At 40.8% G+C, this 20,700-nt stretch overlaps 1 protein-coding gene across 10 annotated transcripts in view; it reads left to right on the forward strand.

The window, feature by feature from the left end:
- Positions 1-20,357, forward strand: part of relch (RAB11 binding and LisH domain, coiled-coil and HEAT repeat containing) — a 107,342-nt gene extending 86,985 nt beyond the window's left edge. For 3 of the 10 annotated variants that reach the window (XM_068053841.1, XM_068053893.1, XM_068053904.1), the window contains 6 exons: positions 1,226-1,289; positions 2,984-3,122; positions 5,442-5,558; positions 9,952-10,040; positions 14,262-14,332; positions 19,156-20,357. In XM_068053841.1, the coding sequence (XP_067909942.1) occupies positions 1,226-1,289; positions 2,984-3,122; positions 5,442-5,558; positions 9,952-10,040; positions 14,262-14,332; positions 19,156-19,276 (601 nt within the window). In that variant the 3' untranslated portion in view covers positions 19,277-20,357. Of the gene's footprint in view, positions 1-716; positions 800-1,225; positions 1,290-2,983; positions 3,123-5,441; positions 5,559-9,951; positions 10,041-13,012; positions 14,237-14,261; positions 14,333-19,155 lie in introns of those variants that run through there. The other 7 variants (XM_068053852.1, XM_068053870.1, XM_068053860.1 and 4 more) reach the window with 7 other exon arrangements.
- Positions 20,358-20,700: the final 343 nt, after the last annotated feature.

Genomic DNA, 20,700 nt, shown 5'->3' on the forward strand with positions numbered 1-20,700 from the left:
ATCTGCAAGGATATATTAGAAAGGATAATATTTAAAAGCCTATCTGTGCCTATTTTGGGTTGTCATTCTTAGTCTGTGGAAATGCAACATTTTGAGATTGTGGCTAAGGGGACGATTGAGATATGTAAATGTCTTGATCTATTTTAGAAATCATTCCCTTCCCGGCCATTGTAACCATGAATAATTCACTTCGCATTTTATGCAAATAAGCTCTGATTAAGCAGTGTTTGAATTGCTGATCAGAAACTTTTGTGTACGAGCAAGTTATGTTGCTAAAGTCACCTCCTTTGAGTACACTGACTTTAGTACAGAAAGGCTTTTCCTGCTCCTTGGCACAACAGTGTCAAACATTCAGTATGTTACTCCCATTTTGGCACGATGAGCTTTAAAGTCTAATCAAGTTAGTAAAATATTGCCTCAGTTCAGTTTTTTAATTCTGGCCTCCCAACAGAGCCGTGCTTTAAAAAAAAATCAAATTAGACGGGTGATTTTTCAGAGCAAAAGGGATGTGTGGCTTTTGTTTAACCTACTAATTTCTCACAGGTTGATAACTAGCTGTTGACCATGTGCCATATGCCTTTTTATTGTGTGTGGTTGAATATCTCCTTGAATGGACTGAGAGTCTGAATACTCATCCTCCGTTAACTAATCAAATTTTTTTCATCGATGTTTTTTTATTTTATTTTTGTTGCATTTTTTTCTTTGACTGGTTACAGCTGATCGTGCGAGGCATGAATGAAGCCTTAATTGACAAGCGTGTTGCTCCGGCCCTTGTTACCTTATCCAGTGACCTTGAATTGTGAGTTGTTCAGACTGAGACCATAGACTTAAAAAAAGAAAAACAAAAAAAACTTATTTGGCTGTTTTGACACGTGCACTGACTTCTGTTTGATAGCATCGCAGTATTCTCTCCAGACTTGATAGCTGACCAGCTGATCCTGTTTATAACAACCTGTAGTTTTAAAAATTGTTATAATCTCCTTTTACATTTTCTGCTCAAATGCTTCACATCATATTTTGACATATAATCGTGTGACATACTCTGCCATCACCAGCTCAGCCATCTATAAAGTCCTGGTGAGAAAACTGTTTTTAGATTTTATGTCCACTATTATGTTGTAATAGCCTAACAAAACTTATTAATTTATACTATAAAGATATATACTTTTTTAATTGGTACTCAACAGATGTGCAAATATGTTAAATGGTTTCTTTCATTTTCCAGCTCTGTACGAATAGCTACAATACCTGCTTTTGGCACCATCATGGAAACAGTAACCCAGAGAGAGGTATTGTGTGAGCTGCTTAATCACAACAGGCACATTGGTCTGAATATCTAAGTCTACTGTATTATGTCAGGCTATTGGACACATCAGGTCTGGCAGTTTGTAATTATAATACAATAACACCGATACAGCGAGCGTTACCTCATACAATAGATATTAATACAGGGCTAAAGAAACCTGCTCGAGGTACTGAACAGATATTAAACTGTATGTGATTATTACATTTTCCAGACAAATTTATCATCCTAAAGCAAACTACTGTGGATGCTGGAAATCTGAAATAAAAACAGAAAATGCTGGGCATTCTCAGCAGGTCTGGCAGCATTTGTGGAGAGAAAAAGTTAACATTTCAGGTCGGTGACCTTTCATCAGAATTGGAAAAAGTTAAGCGATGTAACAGGCTTTATGCAAGTACAGAGGCAGGGAAAGAACAAAAGGGAAGGTCTGTTATCTGGTGAAAGGGAGGAGAGGTTAAATGTACCTGATTAAAACCTGTTATCTCTGACTCCAGTTCTGCTGTCAGATCACTGACCTGAAACGTTAACTCTGTTTCTCTCTCCACAGATGCTGCCAGACCTGTTGAGTATATCCAGCATTTTCTGGTTTTAAATTGATAATCCAGTCTGGATAAAAAATACAAAGAATCTTTTTCATATGTTAACTTGGAGATAAAAGAATGCATAAAAACTGCAAAATGTTGAGAATTAAATGGAAGCAGGAATTCTGGAAGTACACATCAGCTGTAAAGAGAAAAGGTAATGTCCTGGTTTCTATAGGCCCGCTGCCAAAATAGGCAGCGGGTGAAAAAAAAATGGCGGGGCGCATGTTGCGGAGCCGCCGCAATTCCAAATGCGGCAGCTTATTGGCATGGCCAGGGCAGTAGCCCCCCCACCCCTGATGGCATGGAAGAGGCGGGTGAGCCATCCCTGGCAACGGTGTCGGGCACCAGCGCTGTTTTTAAAGGGCTTGGAGTCCTAAATGACAAGTGAAATTTTTAAAGAGCCAGTTATTTTACAGTTAATAAAAATGAATAAAAACATCTTTCCATGGCCACTCCCACCCTCCTAATGGCATTACATATCATTCCTGCCCTTTTCCCCCCAGAATACCTACCATGAATATATGACCCCCACCCCACCCACAAAGTTCAGAACCTTTGTCCTTTACCCCTTCCCATCACCCCCTGACCAATCAGGTAAGTTTGACCCTATTTCTCACGTCCCCCGCCCAAACATGGAGAAAATTACCTTCTCCCCGTAGGTGCTGCGCCTCATTTCCCCGGACGGGGATTCGAAGGCGTGGCAGTGCCGGCCGCCAGAATGAAGATCGGTGCGGCAGATCAGTAGGCGACGGGACCTTCATTAGTTCAGTTAAGTTCATATATTTATATATGGAAATCGTGGTCTTGTCACCGAGCGGCGGTGGGGGGGCAGGGGCTGCCATCAGGCTGAGGGGAGAAGAACAGAACAAGATTGCTTGTTAAACGTGTTCAGTACTTGTAAAGAGCCTCTTTAAATAGTGACCTATATGCCTTTTCATTTCCCAAGTGCTGACAGATGTGTTACGTATTTCCCATATTTTCTGTTTTTAACACAAGTTAACCCTGTTCAGCGAAACATCTTGCTAATTACTGAGATTCGATTTTAGAAGGAGCATAGGCATTAAAATGCTAATGCACCACCATTTGATTTTAACAGTTGTTGGAAAGAGTCAAGATGCAATTGGCTTCATTTCTTGAAGATCCACAGTACCATGATCAACACTCTCTGCACATGGAAATAATAAAGACTTTTGGAAGAGTTGGGCCAAACGCTGAACCAAGATTTAGGGATGAGTGTATGTGTCTGTTTTTTTTTATTCTGCATCTTTCCCCCTTCCCTCCCAAGCCCATCAATAATCCATTATTTTAACTACATAACAAAATCTGTCAACGTTTAATAATATATAGGATGATCTCTTATTTAGAATTATTTCAGAGAATGCATATTTTTGTTATCTGGACAACTTGAAACTTTCAGTGTAAACCTCAGTATGCAGACAGCCCTCCATCTCAGTATTTTGAGGAACCTTGAATGAATTTTGTCAATTGAAAAAAAAAATTGGGCCTTACTTCCCTGAAATTCAAGATGTCTGCATCTGCCAAATTGTTTTTAGTGTCTCCGTAATTAGATATGTTGCTGGAAGTGCACCAGATTCAACAACTTAGTCTTTGGCTTGCAAGAAGTTGCCAATTTGGTTCTGATTTATTTTTTAAAACTGTGTTCATTTATTCACTTAAGAGTGTTTAATCTTCCTTGAATTAAGTGTTTAATCTTTTGCTGTTGAAGATCTAGATCTCTAACTGTTAAACTTCAAACAAATTATGGCACTAATAATTTCATCTGACCCACCAGCTCTCCCCTGTGTCAGGGTTCTCATGCCTGCACTCTATTGGTATGTCCTGGCTCCACAGTGTTATTTCTGTTGCTGGACCTGAGGTTTTAATCGATTCGGAAGCCCTCACCTTGTGAGAGAATTGAATCAGTGAGATTCACGCCTCTGGCCAAGTGGGCTGTGGAGAATGAAAGGGTACAAAAGAGCAGGGGAAAACAAGATAAAGACTAATGAAAGGCGGGAAAGCTGGGGAGAAGATGGTAAAAAGTGAAGAAATATATTGGATATAAATGTTATGTCTGTGCTCCACTGCAGGACACAGTTTGCAAGTTCTCCCTGTGTCTGCGTGGGTTTTCTCCGGGTGCTCTGGTTTCCTCCCACAAGTCAAAAGACTTGCAGGTTGGTAGGTAAATTTGCCATTATAAATTGCCCCTAGTATAGGTAGGTGGTAGGAAAATATAGGGACAGGTGGGGATGTGGTAGGAATATGGGATTAGTGTAGGATTAGTATAAATGGGTGGTTGATGGTCGGCACAGACTCGGTGGGCCGAAGGGCCTGTTTCAGTGCTGTATCACTAAACTAAACTATTATTCACAGCTTTGTATTTTAAGCAAGCAGGTGTCCTGTTTCCACTGCCTGCCTCCATTCACAGTGCTTCACATGTGAACTGTCAGTCTTGAAGTGGAGGCCAGGTGCTTTCCCATAAAGAAAAAACACCAGTTTGAGAAAGAGCAGCGGGGCTGATAGGGGCATAAAAATACCTAGCTTTAGAGTGGTAGTCAGTGCAGGTTGGCTGGGAATGGTTCTTGATGCAGAGATATCCAAGAACGTTTAAAGGAAGAGAGAATGTTCCCTATTTCACCTTCAATATTTAAAAAAAAAAATTATCTCCATTATTGTCTGTTACGACCAGGTGAGAAAGGTGTCTAGGGGACCCTCTCAGTCTTCACCTGGTCTTACTGTAACAGTGTTTTCAGCTCCCCCTTGGTGTATCCTTGTTCACCGCTTTCTAATTGTAAGGCAAAAGGAACCAGCACAAACGGGCTTTCTTAGGTTTAAAGAAGAAAAGTTGAAATTTATTTAAACTTAAATTCTAATTTGGTTAACGCTGATGGATACACGACGTGCCCACGTTGGCATGCACACACGATACATAAGTGCAGATAGAGACAGAAATAAAACAAATAAAGTGGAAAGGTTTGAGGCAATATCTGAAGAGTTTTTGCTACTGTTCTTACAGCTCACTGTAGAGTCCTTGATTGTAGGTAAATCTTGCCTTTCGTTGGGGCCCAGTATTCTTTTAAACCTTGTTCACTGTTGGAGACTTTTCTGTCATGGAGTTCATGTGGCTTCAGTGGATTCAGAAGCTTGTGAGAAAGAGATGGGAGCAGTCCAGAAGCAAACGGACTTTCTGCTTTTTTGCCCAAACTGTTTGTACAAATTCAAAAAACTCATTGCCCAGCAGGTTTGTCATGTGACTAGCTGGTTTGACCATGTCCATTTGTGTATTCGGCCATCTTAGCAGTCAACCTGGAATGCGAGCTCTCCCACCTTCAACGTCTGGTGATCGTTGAATGTCAAGGAATGGCTGCTTTGTCCTTCCAAACATAGTCTGTTAATATGCAAATGTCTATTTCAGCCACGGCTGATCTGTTTCACAAGTCCTTTCTTCACTCCATTAACAGTTTAAAATCAATGTTCATGACAAAGTGAATGTGCCTCATTCTTGGCAGGTGGGGGTCTAGCATGATGTCTATCATTTTCTTTTTCTTTTTATGCAGTTGTTCTCCCCAATCTACACAAATTGGCCATCTCAAACAACCAGCAAGCAGTTGACACGAAAAGACTGGACATTGCCATTCAACTCTTTGAAGCCTACAGTGCTTTGTCCTGTTGCTGTATCCTTTCTATGGTACAACCAGTGTTTACTCTAACCACATGCTACTGAATTAGAAAAAGGAGCACTGCAGCAAATCATTCAAATATGGAGGTTCCCATTTACATTGTTATGTATATATGCCCATTTCAAGTTAATTCATTTTTAATGAACAAAGATTACTTCTAAGCTTGAGCATCTTAGCAACCCTTACTAATTTGCTTGTAACTTTTTTTTTAAACTGGACAACAATCTTAGACTTTAAAAAAAACTTTATTTCAGATTATTCCATGGAACTCTGCAAAATATATAAAACAGCTATTTCCATAATTTCAAAAGTGAGTGTACACGTGCAGAGAATTTTCAAGTGCCTAATCATTAGAACTCTGCTTTGGGCTTGAGCCATGTGCAGTCAGGCATGTCAAGGTTATTGGATCCAAGACACCACCTTTCTTTTTTAACTTCTCTATCCTATTAAGAGTTGCATCATGTAGTTGGCAGTAAGCACACTTATGTTCTGCCAGAGAGTATATTCAAGTTCCTCTTTTTAAAACAAATCCCCCTTTGCTTCCTGCATTTTAGCAGTCCTTGATCGAGGAGGACCAGGTCACTTTGGTAAACCTAATGGTTGTAGTTAAGCCTGTTATGGTCCCCTCACATGGGGCATGACATTGAGACTTTGAAAAAGGTTCAAAAAGGTACACAAGACTAACTTCCAGCTTGTGACACCTTTGCTACGCAGGTAGGCTTAAAAGGCTATGTCTACATATCTTGGAGAAACCTGGACTCTGAATAAAGGCCTCTCAAAATAATGGAGGGACTGGATTCTGCCCACGTTGACACTATTTTGGCTAGATTGACTGTGGAGGACCAGAAATCATGCTTATAAGTTGCACAATAGTAGAACTAGGTTAGATACAAGGCTGAAGTAAAATACTGTGGCTGCTGGAAATCTAAAATAAAAACAGAAAATTCTAGAAATACTCGTAGGTTTGGCAGCATCAGTGGCGAGGGAAACAGTTAACATTTCACGTCGATGACCTTTCATTAGAACTGGGAAAAGTTAAAGATGTAATAGGTTCTAAGCAAGAGAAGTGGTGGGTACAAGAGCAAAAGGGAAGGTCTGTGATATGATGGAAGATTGGAGAGATTAAATGACAACGGGTTCATGGTGCAAGGTCAAAGGGGGTGGTAATGTGACAAAGAAACCAGAGGAGGTGTAAACGACAGAATGATCAGCAGATGCCGTCCGAAACGAGAGAAAAATGAGAATAAAACCAAAACCGGCAAATAAACAGGAAACGAAATGGGGACAGAGGTCGCAATCTAAAATTTTTGATCTGAGTCCAGAAGCTGTAAAGCACCTTGAGGGCCAGCACCTTATTTTTCTATTTCATCCTGATGTAGTGGGACATCGTATATGGTTGTCCAACTTTTCCACTTCAGAGTATCAGGAATGACAGTACAGCTACAACACTGGCATCTACCTGGCAAAGTGGAGCCCAAGTATGTCCTGTAGGCAAACAGCAAGACAAATTCAACCCGGCCTATTACCACCCTATCAGTCTAGTCTCGATCAGCAGTAAAGTGATGGAAGGTGTCATTGACAGTGCTATCAAGTGGCACTTGCTCAGTGACCCTCAGTTTGGGTTCTGCCAGGGCTACTCAGCTGCTGACCTCATTACAGCCTTGGTTCAAACATGGACAAAAGAGCTGAACTCACGAGGTGAGGTGAGAGTGACTGCCCTTGATATCAAGGCAGCATTTGACTGAGTATGGCATCAAGGAGCCCTAGCAAAACTGAAGTCAATGGGAATTGGAGAAAACTCTCCGCTGGTTGGAATTGTACCTAGCGCAAAGGAAGATGGTTGTGGTTGTTGGAGGTCAATTATCTGAGCTCCAGGACATCACTGCAGGAGTTCCTCAGCTGCTTCATCAATGACCTTCCTTCAATCATAAGATGGGAAGTGGGGATGTTTGCTGATGATTGCACAATGTTCAGCACTATTCGCGACTCCTCAGATACTGAAGCAGTTCGTGTAGAAATGCAGCAAGACCTGGACAATATCCAGGCTTGGGCTGGCAAGTAGCATTCATGCCACACAAGTGCCTGGCAATGACTATCTCCAACAAGAGAGAATCTAACCTTCACTCCTTGACATTCAATGGCATTACGATCGTTGAATACCCCACTATCAATATCCTGGGGGTTATCATTGACCAGAAACTGAACTGGAGTAGCCATATAAATACCATCACTACCAGAGCAGGTCAGAGGTTAGGAATTCTGAGGTGAGTAACTCTCACCTCCTGACCCCCCAAAGCCGGTCTACCATCTACAACGTACAAGTCAGGAGTGTGATGGAATACTTTCCACTTGCCTGGATGGTTGCAGCTCCAACACCACTCAAGAAGCTTGACACCATCCAGGACAAAGCAGCTTGCTTGATTGGCACCCCATCCACAAACATTCACTCCGTCCATCACCAATGCACAGTGACAGCAGTGTGTACCATTTACAAGATGCACTGCAGCAATGCACCAAGGCTACTTAGGCAGCACCTTCCAAACCTGCGAGAATGCTGGAAATAGGTCTGGCAGTATCTGTGAAGAGAGAAAGTTAACATTTCAGGTTGATTGCCTTTCATCAGAATTTGATTGTTGGATTGGGTTTGGAATGCTGAAAGCTCATTCCATTCAGGCTGTGGTCTCTGTTTTTGGGCTCGATTTGTAGGATAGTATGTGAATTAATCTTCACTTGCTTTCAATTTGCTGCTGTCTGATCTTCCAAAGAAACAACATCTTTCAGTGCATAGGTTCTGAAGGCAATCTTATCAAATCTGTATACACTTTTTGTAAAATGCAGAAGCGAAATGAACAAGGAAGTAAATTAGATTGCCTTTTGGTGATCTTTCCCATTTCTTCTGCATACCTGATTCCTTCCTTTTTTTTCCATCCAGAAGTTGAAAGAGTGGTAATGATTAATTTTGACAATTAATTTCCTTTGTTTTATGGTAATTGACATGGCAGCAAGTTTATGGAAAAATTAATTAGAATTTCATCTGTTTCTGCAACATTGGATTGTATGATGGTTACATGACTTGTCAAATTCATGATTCTTTGGGTAATGGGTCTATCCTAAGATATGTAGGCAATGAAAGATATTTGAAGAATACTGATTTTTCTTTTCATGATGTCCAATGTTTACATAAAACTAAAAATCTGAATCTTTTGGCCTCAAGATCATTTCTAAGAATCGTCCATTAGGCCATAAGCTGTTGGATCATTTTACATTTATTCCACAAATCATGAACTCCTTACAAGTTTTGTGGTTTTATGGGTTTCAACGAATTCATAGGGAACAGATCAGTTACTTGGGGCTTATTCTTCACAGCTATTAACTTCAAAGAACTTTTTATGTTTGGCTAGAAACCGAGGTACCCCATTAAATCACGATTTACCACAATTCTCGAGGCGGCCAACATCCCCAGCTTATGCACACTACTGAGTCAGCGGCGCTTGAGATGGCTTGGCCATGTGAGCTGCATGGAAGATGGCAGGATCCCCAAAGACACATTGTACAGCGAGCTCGCCACTGGTATCAGACCCACTGGCCATCCATTTCTCTGCTTCAAAGACGTCTGCAAACTCGACATGAAGTCCTGTGACATTGATCACAAGTCGTGGGAGTCAGTTGCCAGCGTTCGCCAGAGCTGGCGGGCAGTCATTAAGGCGGGGCTAAAGTGTGGCTTGTCGAAGAGACTTAGCAGTTGGCAGGAAAAAAGACAAAAGCGCAAGGGGAGAGCCAACTGTGTAACAGCCCCAACAATCAGATTTTTCTGCAGCACCTGTCAAAAGAGCCTGTCACTCTAGAATTGGCCTTTATAGCCACTCCAGGCGCTGCTCCACAAACCACTGACCACCTCCAGGCGCTTACCCATTGTCTCCCGAGACAAGGAGGCCAAAGAAGAGAAGAAGAACCACAATTTTGTAACCCGATGTGTATTGGAATCTTTCTTTCATGGTGATCATTCCTGATGTTTAGTTTTAGTTTTTAATGCATTGCCTTATTTTCAGCACTAGTGCTTTGTTGAATAATCTGTAATGTCAGGATGTAAAATTTCACAACTTAACTACTGACCCAGGAAAGATGGGCGATAGATCGGTAGCCGTGCGATGGCTTGGCATAAATTTTACTTTTGTTTTGTCATCTTCACATTTCTTTGACACCAGAGAAAAATATTTTTATCCTTAAAAACCAGGTACGGTTTATTTTTAAAATAACCCTGTAGTGTGCTTAAGTCTACTCATGGTTTAAAAACTAAAGGTATTTGATGGCCTTAAAATGGATAGGAATTAGTCAGTATATTTTGAAGTGAAAATGGAGGGTAATATTCCTTAACAGTTGTCTGCAGTTATTTCAGAAGAACTGATGGTGTGTCATTTTCTCCCTGGCCTAAAGTGTTTGCGAACAGATATGGAGCACCTCTCTCCAGAGCATGAGGTTTGTACCTGTAAATCAAGTGCACCAGGTTCCTTTTTCTGTGCTGAAAAGTACTCGGACTTGAATCATTTACAAAAAACTAGTTTATCATTTGAGGACAGCCCTCCCACCCCCGGCCTCCTCCAAATCCCCAACACCCAAATTCAAAGTGAGGGATGCCATTGTAGGTAAATAGGGTGTTTTTTCCATTTTGGGCATCTAGTCAGCATTGGGCCATCTTGGGTTAAGTACAATATGAACCCATTGCAGAGTAAAGCTCCTGCAACTCCAGGCGTTCACACCCCTTCCCGTCAATTACACTTCAGATCTCTCAAACTGTCTAATGCAAATTTCTACATCACGCTTGAGGGGGAGAGGGAGTGTAAAGAAACAGTCTTGTCTAATGTTTTACTGCCATGGTTACACTTGCTTTTTTTTTATATTTGCCTCTAGCTTATTCTTTCCATGGGACTTGCATATGAAGATGTTGTTTGACTCTTCACAAGTTAACAAAGACTTTTCCGAATCCAAATTGTTTTGCTCTGGTGCAAATTCAATCTCAAGTCCTCATGGTCAAACAAAGAATGAAGTATAGGACCTTGAAAAGCAATAAACTAAGTCAAATATCAGACAGATTGGGCTCCAGCTCTCATCTTGCATTTGGTTTGATTTGATGGTGATAATTCTATGCTAGTTGGCATCTGCCCTTCTGTATTGTGGACAAGCTTCAGCAAGGGAGCATGGGCCAGTACTTAAGCTAGTGAAGTATTGCCTTGTACACTAACTGCTGCAAGTTATGCTTCAGTCTGCCTTTCTGTCTGCAAGAGTCAAGTTTGTTTGATATTCTTGCTTGATGGTTTTAAATTATTCAATTTGCGTTGCTCCATCCGTCCTCTTGTGAAGGGATTCATGGCAAAATCTTTAATCCAGTAATCCTGGTAACTCCTTAAAGAACCCACGATGAGTCCCTACAGGGCAGGACCTTGCGTCACAGATGACGAAACCAGCTTGGAGCCTCTTGTAATGGGCCCGTTATTGAGCAGAGTAGTGTGAATTTTTAGTAATTCCCACTTTCAGCAGTGGATAATAGTTGGTATCCAAAAAAAAAAGTAAGATGCTATTTGTCTTTAGGTGCCATAATAATCCAGATCTGAGTGTCACACTCCAGCCATATTTATTTGGAGTCCATGCTCACTCAAAGGCTATGGCTCCCTTTGTTAAATCGGCTATGCCTGCTTTATATGCAGGTCCATGCCAGCTCTCTGCAATCCAATCAGTGCCATTTACCCCGCTCTATCCCCGTAACCCTACAAGTTTATTTCCCTCAAGTGCCCATCCAATATCAGTTTGAGATCATTGATCGTCTCTTCTTCCACCACCCTCGGAGGCAGTAAGTTCCAGGTCATTACCAGTCACTGCATTAAAAAAGTTCTTCCTCACGCCCCTCCTGCATCTCTTGCCCAAAACCTTAAATCTGTGTCCCCTAGTCCTTATACCATTAGCTAATGGGAGCAGCTTTTCTTGGTCTACCTTATCTAAACCTGTCATCACCTTGTACAGCTCTATCGTATCTCCCTCCGCCCCACCCAACCACCTTTGCTCCAAGGAGAACAACTCCAGCTTCTCCAACCTAACCTTGTAGTTAAACTCACTCATCCCTGGAACCATTCTGGTAAATCTTCTCTGCACCCTTCTGAAGTGTGGTGACCAGAACTGGATGCAATACTGCAGCTGTGGCTTAACCAGCGCTTTATAAAGGTTCAGCAGAATTTCCCTGCTTTTGTACTTGATACCTCTATTTAGAAGCCCAAGATCCTAGATGCTTTGCTAACTACTCTCTCAATACGTCCTGCCACCTTCAAAGATGAACTTGAACCCACAGATCCCTCTATTCCTGCGTGCACTCTTTAGAACTGTGCCATTTAGTATATAATATATTGCCCCTCTCTATCCCTTCTGCCAAAATGCAATACTTCACACTTGTCAGCATTAAATTCGATCTGCCACTTGTCTGCCCATTCTGCTAACTGATCTATGTCCTTTTGCAGTCGATTGGTATCATCCTTACTGCCAGGCCCCCAAGTTTGGTAATATCAGGACATATTGAAATTTTTCTCTGTATTCCAAAATCCAAGTAATTTATATATATCAAAAACGCAGTGGTCTTCGCACTGACCCTTGAGGAACACCACTGTCTACCATCCTCCAGTCTGAAGAATAACCGTTCGCTACAACTCGCTGTTTTCTGTCCTTTAGCCAATTTTTATCCAAGCTGACACTGACCCTCCTATTCCATGAGCCTTAATTTTGTTAACCAGCATTTCATGTACTTTGTCAAATGCTTCCTTAAAATCCATGTAGAGAACATCCACTACATTCCCTTCATCAACCTTCTTTGTTACTTCAGCAAAAAATTCAATAAGATTAATCAAGCATGATCTGCCTTTTACAAATCCATGCTGGCTCTCCTTAATTAACTCGGACCTTTCTAAATGCCTGTTAATTTTTTCCTCAATTATTATTTCTGAAACCTTATCCACCACTGATAAACTAAGTGGCCTGTAGTTACTATGAATTTCCTTGCACCCTTTCTTGAACAAAGGTGTCACATTTATCACTTTCCAATCCGCTGGCACCTCCTCTGCATCTAGAAAAGATTGGAGATTATGGCAAGCCCTTCCTATCTCCACCCTCACTTCCCTTAGCAACCTGGCATGCAAGCCAGCCAGGCCAGGCGATGTAATTACACCAGTGTAATTCAATGTAAGTAGGTCACGTATGAGCTTATGAAGAAGTTTAATTCTCCAGTAGGAAAATTAATCAGAACAAATGAGAGGCTTACTAGTGTCCCACAGCTGTTTAAGGTTTTAAAAGAAAAACAAAACCTTAAAATTAGATTCAAACAGTCACATTTTACTGAGTTTTCATCGCTGCTTAGTTTATTCAGTTTATTTTCTTTTAAAATTGAAAACACTTTTCTGTTGCATTTCCAGGCTATAGTGGCGGCTTCATGGAATTGTTAAGGAATTCTCTGTGAGCCAGACTGAATTTATGCAACCCGCTGTTTCTAGTGATGCCATTCCAGAACACGAGACTGCTCCCTCTCCCAGAAGGATCTAGTGGGCGGGGCAACCCTGTTGAGTGACTTGTGCGTCAGCAAGGAAAATTGGCTTTTTTTTAAGTTGGTAGATTGGAGAATTATTTTGACTAAAAGTACCTGTCTCTGAACGTTTGCAATGGGAAAAGTGCAATATAGGTTCATTGGAATGCTGATAAGAATGTCTGGCTGCAGTTATGAGAAGGCTGTATTCTCTGAGGCAGAGAAGATTAAGGGGGATGTAATAGAAGTATTCATAGTTATAAAAAGATTTGGATCAATAATGAAATAGAACAAGGGGATGTAAACTTCAAATTAGTACCAAAACCTTAAAGGGAAAGTTCCACACAAAGGATTACTGGAATATGGAATACATTGCCTGCAGCGGTTATTGAAGTCAATTCAACCTCATTGGTGGAGAGAATATTTGGATAAACATTTGAAGTAAAATATTAAAAGTATGGGAATTGAGCAGAATAGTAAGACTGGAATGTAGAGGGTGTAGTGGGACATACAGGATGCAGCAAAGTGGTCTCCTGCTGTTGTGGAATTCCCATGATCCTGCAAGCTGGATATGAGCTTGAACAATATGGTCACTATAATGCTGATTTTTCAATATCTTATCCCATTTTTAAGATCCATACAATTGCAAATCCTATCTGTGTCAGAAGATTGTGTGCTCAAGTCTCACTCGAGACTTGAGCCCAGAAGTCAAGTCTTACATTTCAGTGGGGAATACTGAAGGAGTGCCTCACTGTCAGTGGCGTCTTTTGGATGTAATGTTAAACCGAGACCCTGTCTGCCCCTCAGGTGGATATAAAAGATCCCATGGCACTGTTTCGAAGAGCAGCAAGGGAATTATCCCCAGTGTCCTGGAAAACATTTATCCCTCGATCAACATCACTAAAACAAATTACCTGGTCCTTCCCACATTTGTGGAATCTTGCCATGCACAAATTGGCTACTGTATTTCCTACATTATAACAGTGACTACGCTTTGTAAGTACTTCATTGGCTGTAAATTGCTTTGGAATGTCCTGTGGTCATCGAAGGTGCTACACAAATGCAAGTTTTTGTTTCCAAATATTTACCATCTGTATTAAAAGAATAGATATTGAATGGCTATTTGCTGTGCATAATTTCAGGTTATTCTCAGCTCCATGATTAAGGAATGTGAACTGAAGGTGGAAAATAGGACTGTCCAAGAACCCCAGAGGTAACTATTCAATATTATATGTACTCTTTGTGCTGTGTTGGTGAAACAGTAAAGGGGTTGGGAAAAGCTGGAAGTCAATATTCATAACCCAGCGACTACATGAGCTATAATAAAAGCAAAATACTGCGGATGCTGGAAATCTGAAACAAAAACAAGAAATGCTGGAATCACTCAGCAGGTCTGGCAGCATCTGTGGAAAGAGAAGCAGAGTTAACGTTTCAGGTCAGTGACCCTTTGTTGTGACTACATGAGCAAGTTTGGTATTCGAAAAGAGTCAAGCTTAAGGTGGGGGGCGAAAGAGAGAGAATAACCCATTTTACTCCAGTGCCTCAAAATATTGAAAATCCAGTTTAAAAAGTTACATTTCATCAGACCACATTCAAAATTCAATTTTGTAGATTCATCAAAGCTAAGCATTTCTATTGGTTGGCAATGGGTTTATTAGAATCTTGTCATATCTTCAGGAGAGAAGGGAAGACAAAAAGTTCCATCTAAGTGTGGTTTACTGTAACATTTTGGTGGATGGGATGTTTACTATAATGTAAAATTAGGAGCATTTCTTTCTGCCTTTTAAAAAAAAAACTGGAAAAGTCAGTTGTGAATGTTGATTTCAGCTTGGAGTTTAAAAACACATCCAAACGTTGCAGTCTAAAACCCTTCAGACCATTTTATAGCACCCAGTTTTTGCTACAATAGCATTCACATTGTCCTTGAGCAACTTTAGATGGTAGAAAAAGAATTCTACAACAGTTCATTCCTGAAAGGGCAGGAAAGTTTGGTCTTTGGGTCTGAATGTCATTAAATAAATGTCTGTCTCTGTTCACCTTGAGGGTAGAGTTTCCTGTAGTTTTATCAGCGTGATCTGGGTGAAATCAGCGCAGAAGATCAGAGAATTTCAACTGCAAATTGCAACAAGTGCGAGTTAAGTTTCCCAGATCTCTAAAGCTGGTTTAACGATCATTTTTCTCGAAGCTGGCCCTGCCCACAAAATGACCGCAAACTCAGACGGAAATAACAAGGATGGCAAGTTTCCAGCGACTGTGCCCATTTGTAGCTGTTCAAGGAGGCTCTTCAAATTGAGTTCATTTTCTTAGGTGTACATGCACTGATAGGCACATTTTAAAAGATTTTACTTGTTAAATATTAAATGTACTAAGACTGACTAGTGTCCATCAATGAAACTAGTATAGTTTTTTAATTAGTTTTGTAATTCAAAATTAGGTTACTCTGAGTTGAAGGGCTGAACTTGTTTAAAAAAAAAAATCTTGTGATAAACCCACATTCAGCTATATTAGTAAAACTGCACCAGATTACTACTATTAAATACATCAGTAAATGTTTAAATTCCAAAAGACAGTCACGACGTACTATGCTGGCTGCACTGGTTTGTGGGCGATTAGGGGCTTGATTTTATCAGCACCTCGACGCCGTGGATGGTGACGGGGAGGCCCGCAAAATATTTGTGGGAGCAGCCCACCACAACCCACTCGCAGCGGGGCATCCATTTGAATAATCAACTTAATGTAAATTAAATGATAATGAACTTACCTGGTCACAGCAGCCGTCCCACAGTGATATTACTAGCGACAGCCACAACGCGTGCGCCTTCGGAATTTCATACGGCGTTCCGAGACGAGACACAGGTGGGGAGGGAGGAGGAGTGCAAATTTCAGGGCGGATGGGGAGAAAGCAGGGAAAAGACTTTCGATTGGGGGGGGGATGGTGGGAAGGGGCCAAGGTTTAACGTAGCTAAAGGTCGGTGGGGGGAAGGCCAGGATCAGACCGAAAAAACCTTTTGAGGGGGAATGTCCAATTAATCCATCAATTCTTCCTTGGGGGTGTGTGTGAGGGCAGTGAGAGTGTTATTAGGTGTTCCACTTACATTTGCGCCATCCTTTATCTTTTCCAAAAAAAAAGTAAATGTCATCTAAGGGTTTGAAGCTCTTTAAAAATGCCGCCGTGCCTGCGAGGTGGTGCCAGATGTCGTTGCAGGGGACGAGGCAGCCATCCTCTCTCCATCATCGGGGGTGGCCACTCCGCCCCCTCTATTTAAATGAGCCCCCACGCGTAATATCGTGGGGGCTACGCAGTGGCACTTCGCGGTGCGCTGGTAAAATTCAGCACTATATGTTTGTGGTCACACTAATAGATTTTAGTAGAAACTTGAACTGTAACTTAACCAGCAGAATTTGCACCCAGTTTCCCCAAAGTGCAAACTTACAGCCCTGATTATCCAGAAATGTTGCATTGTTATCTCACTCACACGCTGCTTGAGAAGGAGGAAAACACTTGTATGTCACCAATAGCTACAACAGGTTATCAAAATTATGCAGCTCGCCCTATCACTTCAAGTAACTGTTTTGCATTTCAGTTTTTATGGACAGTAATAAATCTCTAGTGCTGGCAGTAACTGGGCAAGATTTTTTGCTCGGTTTTTTTTTCACTTAGACTCTGGCTATCTACCCTAGAGACATTTCCCATGGTAGGGGGTGACTAAAACTAGAGGGCATAAATTTAAGGTGAGAGGGAGGAAGTTTAAAGGGGATCAAAGGGGTAAATTTTTCACACAAAGAATAGTGGGTATCTGGAATGAGCTGCCAGAGGAGGTGGTGGAGGCAGGAACAGTAGCAACATTTAAGAGGCATCCGGACAGTTACTTGAATGAGAAAGGCATAGAGGGATATGGAATTAATGCAGGCAGGTGGGATCAGTATAGATAGGCATTATGGTCGGCATCTCCTGATGGTCAGTACGAGAGCATCATTCACTTGATTTCAAATGTCATCCATATCTTCCATTCTGGTGTGAAATCATCTTTCCATAAGTAAAACTTGGAATGACCCAGTTAATAAAATATCTTCAACTTTTCAAGTTTGCTTCACTGCATTAAACTTATTTTGGACAAAAGAAAAAATATTTTCTTCTTCTGTTGCACTCTTGTATAGTTCAGGTTGCGCCTGTATAAAAAAAACTTTGGTGTTGCACACAGTTTTTTCCATGTCATCATAAGCCCCGAGGCCTCCATTGCTGCAAAGTTAGATTCTGTGTTCTTTATGTTGGGGGCCTCGTCATCAAAGTTTTGGACAAAGTCACCAATCTGTCTACAGGAGTATTTTAGAGTGAAGTATCTTAAAAAGCTATGCAGCTATCTGCCTTGTTTGTGTTTTTGCATTTTTTTCATCTTTCTCAGGAGATTAAGGCACTGTTTCAAGATGCCTACAGAGTATTCAATAACTCTTAGTATCTCCGTGAAATTCTTTGTATCTGTGCTCTGTTGCTGTTCATGACTGCTGTGGTGGTTCTGCAGGAGTTTCTCTGGCTTGGCTCCATCTTGCTGTGCATGGATGTCCTCCTTCTCTTCCACATGCTCCATGCTGATTTGTTTTTATATGGCAAATTGTAGAGCATACAGCAAGTACCTACTCTATGTTGTAAGGCATGCCCTGATCTGTCCAGGTATCTGAAGAGTTTCAAGATGGTCTACAGTGTGTTGGATAATCTGAAGGATGGATCTTGTATCTGTGCTCTGTTACTGTCCTGGCTTTCAGCAGCTGAGGTTAGATAGGGTAGCTTCAGTTTCCAATGAGCCAACATTGCTGTAATTTCTCCATCAAATAATCCTGCTGCAGGGCCTTGCAACAAAAGAATTATGACTTCTGCCTGGGACTTACAAGATCCTGTTTTTAATAGTCATGCACGATCTATACTTGGATGAAATGGACGTTCATGAAGATGTTGAGATTGTGTACAGGATTTCAAAAAGCCATATGAGTGACATCAGTGACCCCATCAATTTTGAGAAATACTGCATGTGGGGAGAAAAAATTGCACAGCCCTTTCCTTGTGCCATTACCTGCCTGTAGGGGAAACATGAGGAAATTAGTTCCCCAGTGAACAGTGCAGCAGTGACTTGCTTGATGAATCTGTTAATTGCAGATGAACTGATGTTGCTGCTGTTGCCTGTAGCTTCTCAGAATGAGCTAGGCACGCACACCATCATGCATGCAATGACTTCGGCCACTGACAGTGGAGACCCCATAGTTGGGGTTAGATTCCAAGCAAGAGTGTAACCTCCCTTGTGAAGCACAGGGTCTAAGTGCTGTTTTCCATCAGTGTTCCAAGCAATGTGCTCCATTCATGGTGTCCTTTAACTGATCACCTGTGCGTGGAGCCTGCATATCATTGGAAGAATGCAGAAGACCCAACTCGATGGGCTGTCTATACCCTACATGCAAAATGAGGGGAACATTTTATGCAACCTGAAAACTAGTCATGCTGAGTGGTATCTCTAAATTGACTTATTTTTCATTTGTTCTGAGTGGATGATATTGGCAAGAGTGAATTTATCTCCCATCCCTAGTTACCCTATGAAACAGCCCTGTTTCAGGGAAGCATCACTGAAATCAGACATGCGTCCTGCCTTACCATTTATAGCACTTGCTTGAGGGTCAGGAGTTGCACCACTTCAGTCTTGCTTTTATATTGGCAATTAATCTTTGTTTTGGAAAAGAAAAGTATCTTACAAATATGTAGAACGGTGTCTTCAATCCATATCTGGTGTGTATTTAGCCTGTTCTATTGTAACCCTGCTAGTGTTTGTTTTTGCTTCAGTAGTTTGGAGTTTTAATCAGTAAGGTAAGTGATAAAAGACCAAAAATTGATGCTTTGCATCCTTTAATGAAGTAACCAGTGCAAATCCTGATCTGATGGAAGGTTAATTGAATTATAGCATTGCATGTAAATGGTTAATGAACTAACACTGTGTTTTCAGCAACCAAATTCAACATGACATAAAACTTTGTTTATTATGTTTGTTGTATAAGCTCTATGTCCATTGCTGCAAGTCTCGTCAGTGAAGACACAAAGACAAGGTTCTTAAATAAAATGGGTCAGCTGTCCACTTCAGGTGCAATGTTGGCGAATGTGTTCCAGCGGAAGAAGTGATTTGAAGGAAGACAGTCCAATTACACTAAACTGACCTCTTGTGGGTGAAAATCTTGTACTTGAAGTAAATTTTTTGCCTTTTAAAAAATTTTTGTTCTGGTAATTATTTTATTCTAACTTCCAAAGATATTTGCACTTAATATTTTTTTGTGTGTTTTGCTGTTTCTTGTGTAATGGGTGTAAAGATGATAGTGTTGGTGTCTATGTATTTTGTTGTCCTCTTTTGCTGTTTCCAGTATTTTCTCCTATATGGGCAGTTTTTTTTCCTTATTCTGCATTGAGACTTTGAACAGTAAACACTTGTATTATACACTGAAGCACTATATCTGTAACCTCTTGGATATAATGTAAATTCCACATCGGTGTCAAAATAATGAAGTGAAAACCATTTGTGTATTTAATTATGGGGGATCCATTCAGACTGCTTTTATTGACTGGATTCTTGACTGATGATAAAGTCACCAGCATATTCCTGTGCCTTCCGACCAGAAGAAAGCAAGACTGCAGCATAATGCATTACCTTGGAAATTGCCGTAAGGAAGCTGTTATGTCACTTGGTGTTTTTTTTAAAATTGGGACTATTTTCTGTTGTGTTGCAGTATAAATGATCTTTTTCTTTGCAATAGCAGTTAAATAGTTCGGTTGTGTTGATGAAGAAGCCACGATTTCTCGATTAACTTTACATTTGTAAAATCAAGAATGTGAATTAGCGTGTCTGTTTTGTGATGTTTATATAAAGACATTGCAGAAAGGCTGTGTATATTGAATTCTTGCATTGCTTTTAATTGAGCTCAGTTTTAACTGTGACCAAGGGATGTCGGTTACGTTTAACTGAACAAATGTACCAAACACAAACTGCATGAGTGTACTGTTTACCTACAGTGCAATATGTTTTTTCCATGTAAAGTTCAGAGATTATTATATTTCACTAGCTGGAAGGTTTATGTAATAATATAAATCTATAATGTTTGTGCTGGTTATGAAAGATTTCATGCAAAACACAAGTAGATTAGACATTCAATAATGTAATTTTAAATAGTTTCTGTGAGCAGTAATTGAAAAAATAAAAGTATTTCTGTGCCATGGTACCTTTACATTAATCATGTGGCATTCTTGTCTTTTGAGTATCGAGGAACTGATCAAGTTGTTTGTTTTCATTGTTTTATTTACTGGAGTAGTGGAGGGCATTAGCCACAGCCACGTTCCAGACCCTGAACATCTCCCAGCTGTAGTACTGAAGACCCACACACTCAAACTAGCCATCGTTTATCCTGCTGCCTGACAGGGTATTGAAGTGCAGCTATGAGTGGCATCTACCCAACAGTGTGGAAAATTGCCTAGGTGTATCCTATCCACAAAGAGCAGGATGTAACTAACCTGGCCAATTGCAACACCCCAATGATGATGGAAGAGCCATCGACATC

This window comes from Heterodontus francisci, chromosome 2 (genome assembly GCF_036365525.1).
Source record: "Heterodontus francisci isolate sHetFra1 chromosome 2, sHetFra1.hap1, whole genome shotgun sequence".
Taxonomy (NCBI): domain Eukaryota; kingdom Metazoa; phylum Chordata; class Chondrichthyes; order Heterodontiformes; family Heterodontidae; genus Heterodontus; species Heterodontus francisci.